This window comes from Rhinopithecus bieti, unplaced genomic scaffold, assembly GCF_001698545.2.
Source record: "Rhinopithecus bieti isolate Rb0 unplaced genomic scaffold, ASM169854v2 scaffold_11488, whole genome shotgun sequence".
Classification (NCBI taxonomy): Eukaryota; Metazoa; Chordata; class Mammalia; order Primates; family Cercopithecidae; genus Rhinopithecus; species Rhinopithecus bieti.
In genome coordinates this window covers 445,818-454,564 of record NW_016806879.1, presented here as the reverse complement: position 1 = coordinate 454,564, position 8,747 = coordinate 445,818, and the positions used below count along the sequence as shown (strand labels likewise).

The 8,747-nt window shown below is 50.3% G+C and overlaps 1 protein-coding gene and 1 long non-coding RNA gene across 3 annotated transcripts in view; one reads left to right on the top strand and one right to left on the bottom strand.

The window, feature by feature from the left end:
* Nucleotides 1–263: 263 nt before the first annotated feature.
* Nucleotides 264–8,747, bottom strand: part of LOC108533593 (uncharacterized) — an 11,055-nt gene continuing 2,571 nt past the window's right edge. Inside the window, exons 2-3 of the long non-coding RNA XR_001886766.1 lie at nucleotides 965–1,110; nucleotides 264–389 (exon numbers count right to left, since the gene is read on the bottom strand). This is a non-coding gene — a long non-coding RNA (uncharacterized LOC108533593). The remainder of the gene's footprint in view (nucleotides 390–964; nucleotides 1,111–8,747) is intronic.
* Nucleotides 3,603–7,681, top strand: SCGB1A1 (secretoglobin family 1A member 1). Of its 2 annotated transcripts, XM_017878384.1 has the most exons (3): nucleotides 3,603–3,718; nucleotides 6,735–6,922; nucleotides 7,545–7,681. In XM_017878384.1, exons 1-3 carry the CDS (start codon nucleotides 3,664–3,666, stop codon nucleotides 7,575–7,577), a joined length of 276 nt encoding a protein of 91 aa, XP_017733873.1. In that variant the 5' UTR covers nucleotides 3,603–3,663; the 3' UTR covers nucleotides 7,578–7,681. The 2 variants fall into 2 exon arrangements, with proteins under 2 accessions (XP_017733873.1, XP_017733872.1); XM_017878383.1 differs by lacking the exon at nucleotides 7,545–7,681 and having other exon boundaries at nucleotides 6,735–7,091.

The following is an 8,747-nucleotide window of genomic DNA, read 5'->3' as shown; positions in this document are numbered from 1 at the left end:
ATTTATTTATTTTCGAGATGGAAATCATTTATTTTCTCTCTTGTCGTCCAGGCTGGAGTGCAGTGGCACAATCTTGGCTCACTACAACCTCCGCCTCCCCGGCTCAAGCAATTCTCCTGCCTCAGCCTCCTGAGTAGCTGGGATTACAAGTGTCTGCCATCACACCCGGCTAATTTTTGTATTTTTAGTAGAGAGGGGTTTTCGCCATGTTGGCCAGGCTGGTCTCGAACTCCCAACCTCAGGTGATCTGCCCTCCTCGGCCTCCCAAAGTGCTGGGATTGCAGGCAGGTACACTGTTCAACAGTCCCGAAGAGGGGAGGGATGCAGACCCTGAAGTCCTCAAGATAGGCTAGATTCAAGAGCCCAGATGATAGGACACAGAAGAAAACCTAAAAGAAAGAAGGTACTTCTGAGATACTTTATGCAAACACAAGCAAATGCATATATGGATTCTTTTTTTTTTTTTTTTTTTTGAGACAGAGTCTTGCTCTGTCACCAAGCTGGAGTGCAGTGGCGCGATCTCAGCTCACTGCCACCTCCGCCTCCTGGGTTCAAGTGATTCTTGTGCCTCAGCCTCCCGAGTAGCTGGGACCACAGGCACGTGCCACCACACCCGGCTAATTTTTTTTGTTTTTTTTTTTTTTTTTTGTAATTTTTTAGTAGAGACATGGTTTCACTATGTTGGCCAGGATGGTCTCAATCGACCTCATGATCCGCCCACCTCAGCCTCCCAAAGTGCTGGGATTACAGGCGTGAGCCACCACGCCCGGCCTTGTCTTTGTTCTTTTCTACTCTGTTCATGCCTTGTTTTTCCCCTTTGCAGTCTGCCTTAGAGATCATTTCACCATCAGTTCAGAAGATCTTCTTTCTCTGTTTTCAGCCACACAGCGTTTCATTGTGAGGACACACTGTAACGTACTTGACAAGTCTTTGTTGGTTGCTAGTTTAGAATGTGTGCTCTTACCAGAGTTAAGGCGTCTCTGAGTGGGACGGTTCAGGGGTCACCATGGCCTTCAGCTGTCCCATGGCACAAAGGCCTCATGCATGGATTAATTCCAGGGATTCCTGTTTAGCAAGCGTTGCGTACCTTGGCTTACAGCAGCCTCAGCCCTAAAGGAAGTCAGTCAAGCAAAGGAATCATACAAGAAAATAAACAATTGCAAAGTTAAAATATTGTATAATGAGCCCTGTAAGCAGAGGGGGAAGAGAGGCCCATAGGGAGACCTGCCACTCATCAGAACCACCTGTTGGGGAAGGCTTCACTCCCTATTTTCACCCCAACCTTATTTTTCCCAAGTCTTCTCTATGTCAAGAAATAACACCCCATTCCCCCAGCTGCCCAAGTCAGGGTCAGTTCATCAGGACAGGGATATCAGACCATGTCACTCCCTGATTAAAACCTTCAAGAGCTTCCCACTGTAAGTGTAAAGGCCTTAGAACGAGGCCTTGTGTGCTCTGGCCCCTGAATCCCCCCTAGGCAGGCACAGCAACCCCTTCGAAATCCTCAGGCACAACGGGATACTTTTTTTTTTCTTTCTTTCTTCTGACACGGAGTTTTGTTCTTGTTGCCCAGGCCAGAGTGCAATGGCGCGATCTCGGCTCATCACAATCTCTGACTCCCAGGTTCAAGCAATTCTCCTGCCTCAGCCTCCCGAGTAGCTGGGATTATAGGCACCCACCATCACGCCCAGCTAATTTTTGTAGTTTTAGGGTTTTGTCATGTTGGCCAGGCTGGTCTCAAACTCCAGACCTTAGATCATCCACTCGCTTCAGCCTCCCAAAGTCCTGGGATTACAGGCGTGAGCTACAGTGTCCGGCCTTTTATTTGTTTATTATTTATTTATTTATTTATTTACTTATTTATTTATTTTTGAGGAGTTCTTGAAGTGGCATGCAATGCTTCTCCATGTCTATCGACCCCAGTTCCCAACTCCTAGCACCACGTCTGGCACATCATAGGTGGTCAGCATTTATTGGATGAATGAGTGGATCGACATTTGATTGAGTCTTGAAGTACAAATAGAATTTGGAGAAGTGGACAAGGCAGGACATGTGTATTCAGGCATGAGGCTTAGCTTGTGCATAGGTAGAAAGACATGAAAAAACATGGGACATTCTTGAATCCACAAATAGTAAGAGAGGGCTAAGTCGCTGTGTCGGGGAGAGGAGAAGTGAAGTTCAAATGGTAGGCAAAGGCCAGTGGGCAAGGGTCTTGTAAATTGCACTTGAATTTTATTCTATAGGCAAAAGGAAGGGGCTAAGGGTTTCAAGAAGAAGGACATGACCAATGAGCTTTAGGAAGATCATTCTGATGGCTTTTCAGAGGATTCTGAGGAAAGCAAGCTGGGAGGCAGGGAGGTCGAGTCAGGGGATTTTGACCAGGCCAGGCTAGGTGCTATGAGGCCCGGGCTTTGGAGAAGAACCAGGGAATGGCAACTGGAGGCAAGAAAGGGGAGAAGGCCAAAGCCTGGGAACCATCAACACTCAAGAACAGTAAAGCATAAACATCTAAAGAGAACAAGAAGGAATAGCCAGAGAAGGAAAACAGGAAAGAACTGAGGCGTGGCCGGGCGCGGTGGCTCAAGCCTGTAATCCCAGCACTTTGGGAGGCCGAGACGGGTGGATCACGAGGTCAGGAGATCGAGACCATCCTGGTCTACACGGTGAAACCCCCGTCTCTACTAAAAAAAAATACAAAAAACTAGCCGGGCGAGGTGGCGGCGCCTGTAGTCCCAGCTACTCTGGAGGCTGAGGCAGGAGAATGGCGTAAACCCGGGAGGCGGAGCTTGCAGTGAGCCGAGATCACGCCACTGCACTCCAGCCTGGGCGACAGAGCTAGACTCCGTCTCAAAAAAAAAAAAAAGAACTGAGGCGTGGGAGCGCAGGAGAGAGAATGTTTCGAGAAGGAAGCGGTCTCAGGTGTCAAGGCCGTTGGGAGGTCAAGTGAGATAAGGACAGAAGGTCCTGCCAGTTGGGCCATCAGGAGCACGGGACTTGAGAGCACTTCTGGGTGGGAACAGACCCAGCCTGTGGCAGGGCTCGGGTTTCTGATGGGAATTCTGGAAGGGTCCCTTTTGTGCAACAGTCCAGGGCCCCCCCAAGTCTGACCACAGCAATGCTCCGAACCATGTCACTTTCCTGGCTTAAGGTTCAGTCGCCCTCCTCAGAGGGGAGCCTATGAAAGAGCCCAGTGGAGTGTCAGGATCCCAAGTCCTAGTTCTAGTCCTGTCCCTGCCACTTGGGAGGGACCTTGGGCCTCCGTTTCTCCAGGTGGGCTCCACAATTGCTTCTCTTGACCTGGACTGCCCCAGTGCCCAGGTTCAGTGAGTGACACAGGCAGCTGGGTTTCCACGTCCGCTGACGTGGGTTCCCTTCACTGCCTTCAGGCAGGGTTTGGCCCTCCACCCCCAAGGGGCCCATTGTGTGAGCTCAGTTTCAATGGGGACAGAAACTGGGTTGAGAAACGGGAATATTTACCTATTCCACCGAGCCAATGCCCAAGCAAATAGTGTAGTATCTTATGTAGAGCCCTTGCCCTACCCTTCCCCAGCTGGGCGCTGCCGCCTGGAGCAATAAAAGGCACCTTGCTGGGCATGTCTCCTACTAGCCCACCAGTCTCAGAGACGGAATCAGTGACGGGCCAGCGCATCCCCTGCCGCCACCATGAAACTCACTGTCGGCCTCACCCTGGTCACGCTGGCTCTCTGCTGCAGCTCCGGTGAGTGCTCAGAGTCCCTTCCCTCCCTCCTGGACTTAGGAACTCTCAGGACCACCCAGTTCTGTGCAGAAGAAGGGGTGAGCTGCCCGTGTCTGCTCTGTAGCCGCTGGGAGGACCTGGGCATGCTGAGTCTCAGAAAACTGGGTCTGGTGAGCAAGCTCATCTTGGGAACTTGGAGAGAGCCCCAGGCTGTGAGGAAGCATAAAAAGGGTCCCATCTTCCATATCCAGCAACCCTCAGAATCCCAGGGAATGGAATAGCCTGGAGGGAGGGGTGGAGGACACCTCATAAAGATGAGTGCATCCAGCATAGGAATAATGAGGCCCTCATCCCAGACCTGGACACACCCCAACATGCCGAGACCTTGGTGCAGCCTCCAAGTCTGGGGTCTCCACTCCATGCTGGCAGCTGAAGTCACTGGAAGGGGAGCTGCAGGGACTCATGACCCCAAAAGAAACCCAACAAGGTCTCTCATTCTGGGCACAGAAGAATATTCCAGAAAGAGATCTTCCCTTTGGGGAACTGCCAACCCAGAGTGGAGTTTTCTAAACATTTCTGTCCTCTGCAAAAGGGATTAGGAGTCTCTGAGTAGTTGCTGCTGTCATTAAAAGGAAAAGAATTGTGGGGGGGAGAGGGGCAGACAGAGAGAGGGAGAGAGGGAGAGAGGGGGAGAAAGGAAGGAAGGAAGGATCACACCTCTCTCCAAGATCCCCCGTCTTTGGAGAACTGAGTTATCTAACTCTGTTTTTCACTCTGCATCAGCTTCTTCCATTCTCATCTGAAAATGTTGTTGTTGTTTTTTAATAAATAAATTCCAATTAATTCACTTGGAAAGCTTCACAGCACCCATGGAGATAAGTTTTATGACACTGAGGAGTTAGAAAACCCAAACCAAGAAGCAGTAGGAACAACTATTTTGCAGAAAGGTTTATTTGTTTTTCAGAGAAAATGACATCATTTTGGACTGAACTGTGTATTAATTAGAAGATCTCAGTGCTGTCTGTGTACAGAGGTGGGTGGCTGAGCAAGATAGGACTGAAACATGTTAAAGGGTGGGTCAGAGATGCATTTCATTTGTCTATTTGTGTGCGCACACATACAATATTTAACACTTCACGCAATGTGACAATCACTGTCACCCTTTCACATAGTATCTCTTTTCTTTCTTTATTTTTTTTGAGACGGAGTCTAGCTCTGTTGCCAGGCTGGAGTGCAGTGGCGCGATCTCAGCTCACTCACTGTAACCTCCGCCTCCCGGGCTCAAACGATTCTCCTGCCTCAGCCTCCCAAGTAGCTGGGATTACAGCCATGCACCACTGTGCCCAGCTAATTTTTGTATTTTTAGTAGAGACAGGGTTTCACCATGTTGGCCAGGATGGTCTCGATCTCTTGACCTCGTGATCCGCCCACCTAGGCCTCCCAAAGTGCTGCGATTAGGCGTGAGCCACTACACCTGGCCTCTCTTTTCATTCTTACAACAACCCTATGAAGTAAGGATACTGGGCCAGGCACAGTGGCTCACGCCTGTAATCCCAGCACTTTGGGAGGCCGAGGTGAGTGGACTTACTTGAGGTCAGGAGTTCAGGACCAACCTGGCCAACATGGTGAAACCCTGTCTCTACTAAAAATACAAAAATTAGCCAGCCATGGTGATGCATACCTGTAGTCCCAGCTACTTGGGAGGCTGAGGCAGGAGAATCACTTGAACCTGGGAGGCAGAGGCTGCAGTGAGCCGAGATGGCACCACTGCACTCCAGCCTGGGCAATAGAGCGAGACTCCATCTCAAAACAAATGAATAAATAAAAATAAAATTAAAATTAAATTAAAATTTAAAAAATAGAAAGTAAAATGAAGTAGGGATATTGTTCCCATTTTACAGATGAGAAAACTGAGCTGCAGAAAGACAGAGTGACTTGCCTGGTGACATAGTAAGTTACAAAGCAAGGACCTAAGTTCTGAAGAGGGTCTGACTTGGAGTGGCCATTTCTAGAGAGGCCCTGGAGTCGGAGGAGGGAAGGCAAATTTGTACAGGAGGCAGAGAATTCAAGGACAAGGGATTTAAGACTCACTGGGAAGATGGAGGCAAGCAGGGGGTAGAAAATGGTGACTTTCCCCCATGTTCCTGGTTGTAAGGACCTGAGAAGAAAACACAGTCTTGAAGCTCTGTGTTGAAGGCAATGCAGTGGTACAAGTGGCTGCTCTGTCCGTGAGCTGAGTGTGCCACACTTCCCGGCCAGGTTTGGGGGCCCGTGTTTGGCTGGTACAATCTCAATCGCTTCTTCCTTTTTTTTTTTTTTTGAGACAGAGTCTCGCTCTGTTGCCCAGACTGGAGTGCAGTGACAAGATCTCGGCTCACTGCAAATTCTGCCTCCCAGATTCAAGCGATTCTCCTGCACCCAGCACATGCCCAGTTAATATTTTGTATTTTTAGTAGAGACAGGGTTTCACCATGTTGGCCAGGCTGGTCTCGAACTCCTGACCTCGTGATCCGCCCGCCTCGGCCTCCCAAAGTGCTGGGATTACAGGCGTGAGCCACCGCACCTGGCTTACAATCGCTTCTTCCTGCCAGAGCCTGAATTTGTCACATGCCCCCAGTGAAACATGGCTCAGGGCATCCCTAGCCACTGAGGAGAGGCAAGTTTCCGGTGGGTAACAAAACCCTCAGTGGCCTCTTCCCAGCCTCCACACGGCATTAACAAATCAGGCCAGCAGCTTCTATTATCAATACTCTGCCTTGATCTCTAACAGAAAGAAAAATGGCACCCTGCTCACCTCAACCCAAGAAATCCAAGGAAGACTCGGGCAATCCACAAAAAGCTGGCCATAATCCAGAAAGTATTCGCACAGCGCCAGATAGGCAACGTCTTGGAGCACCAGCAGATCCCACACTCTAGCCCATCGATGAAAAGGGTGCTTGATGGGCCTGGCTGTTTGCATCTGGGCAGATCCAGCCAGAGAGCTAGCCAGCTTGGAAAGGGGCCTGGAGACATATGCCTTCTCTTCTCTGTGTTGCAGCTTCCGCAAAGATCTGCCCCACCTTTCTGCGCATCATTGAATCCCTGTTCCTGGACACACCCTCCAGTTTTGAGGCTGCCATGGGAATTTTCAGCCCCGATCAAGACACGAGTGAGGCAGTGGCTCAGCTGAAGAAGCTAGTGGACACCCTCCCTGCAAAGGCCAGAGACAGCATCGTTAAGCTCATGGTAACCAGCGCCCTTCACTTCACACTGGTTAGAAGTGGCTTCTCCAAATGGGGCTGCAGGGTTGCCCCAGTTTTCAGACCTGTTTCAAATCCAGAGAGGAGAGTCACAGTGCCACTGTCCCCAGACAGGCAGCACAGTGATCTGTTTTGAAACACAGTCTTGCTCTGTCACCCAGGCTAAGTTGCAATGGCACGATCTTGGCTCACTGCAACCTCTGCCTCCCAGGTTCAAGCGATTCTCCGGCCTCAGCCTCCCGAGTAGCTGGGATGACAGGCACCCGCCATCATGCCCAGCTAATTTTTGTATTTTTGTAGCGACAGGGTTTCACCATGTTGGCCAGGCTGGTCTCGAACTCCTGACCTCAGGTGATCCACCCGCCTCAGCCTCCCAAAGTGCTGGGATTACAGGCGTGAGCCACCGCGCCCGGCCCCCTCTTACTATTTTTCAAGAGGCTTTTGAGAAACAATGCAAGCCCTTCCTACCTTAGTTCCTCCTAGAGTTGACTGCACCTCTCGGCTGATGTTCAAGTTTCTATGGCTCATCATCTCTGCCTAACGATGCAATTCATTCACTGTTGTGTTGGGTTTTTCTGTTTGTTTCTTTCTTTGTTTATTTGTTTTAGGAAAAAATAGACAAAAGCTTACTGTGTAATTAGGATTTAGAAGCCGAAGATCCCCAACTGCTCCAGCCCCTGCCGCTGCCGTGCTTTGAGTCCACACCCACCAGCCTTGCTCCCTTCAGTAAACCACAAGCATCTCACTTTTGTGCCCCTGTGTCTTTTGGTCTCCTTGTTATGGTGGGGTCTGCCCCTGTCTGGGTGAGGTGAGCCAGGACAAAAGGAAAGCAGACAAGCTCTGCCCTTGGACCCCAGCAGAAATCTCTGTGCTCTTCCAAAGCTCCTTTCCTCTAGGTTTCTGCCTCCAACAGAACTCAAGCCCCCTCCCCTTATATCAGACCATTTACTCAACATCACAGACTCCACTTGTCCAACAGAACCAGTGATCCCTGCCCCAGTCTGTTCCTATCTCAGTGAGTTGTAGCTCCATTCTCCCCGCTGGGCTGCACCAGCCTGAGAAACATCTGCGATCCTTCCTTCTCTAGCCAACCCAGGCTACGTCTACAGGGCCTCTGGAATCCTTCACTCCAAGTCCACAGGCAACACCCCCATACCTGCCTGTACAGCCCCCAGGGCCTCCTCCCTGGCTCCCAGCCAGACTCCAGGGCCCCCACAATCCCCTCTCCAACAACCCAAAGGAATTCTTCTCAAGTGCAAAGTCCCTCCCCATCCTTCAAAGTTTTCCAGGGCTCTTATTGTAAAATTCTAAATCCTGACGATGGTGGCCCCTCACCAGTCTTTCCTGTACCCCTCCTTCCCATGTCTCCCTCATGCTGCTCAGTCCCCACACACACCCCCACCTTCCCTGCCCTCAGTTTTAAAAGAGCCAAGCCCCTTTCAAACCTTAAGACCTTTGTACCAGCCACACAGCCCTGGCTGCTCAAAAGTGTGGCTGATGGCCAGGCATTGTGGCTCATGCCTGTAATCCCAGGACTTTGAGAGGCCGAGGCGGGTGGATCAGCTGAGGTCAGGAGTTCGAGACCAGCCTAGCCAACATGGTGAAACCCCGTCTCTACTAAATATACAAAAAATTAGCCAGACATGGTGGGGCGTGCCTGTAATCCCAGCTACTCGGGTGGCTGAGGCAGGAGAATCACTTGACCTGGGAGGCAGAAGTTGCAGTGAGCCAAGATCGTGACACTGCACTCCAGCCTGGACAACAAGAGTGAAACTTCATCTCAAAAAAAAAAAAAAAAAAAAAAAAAAAAG

Bases quoted from the DNA above. Each gene is read 5' to 3' on its own strand.
- SCGB1A1 (XM_017878383.1), top strand. From the start codon at position 3,664: ATGAAACTCACTGTCGGCCTCACCCTGGTCACGCTGGCTCTCTGCTGC. The intron at 3,719-6,734 runs GTGAGTGCTCAG...TCTGTGTTGCAG, and splicing joins GGCTCTCTGCTGCAGCTCCG to CTTCCGCAAAGATCTGCCCC.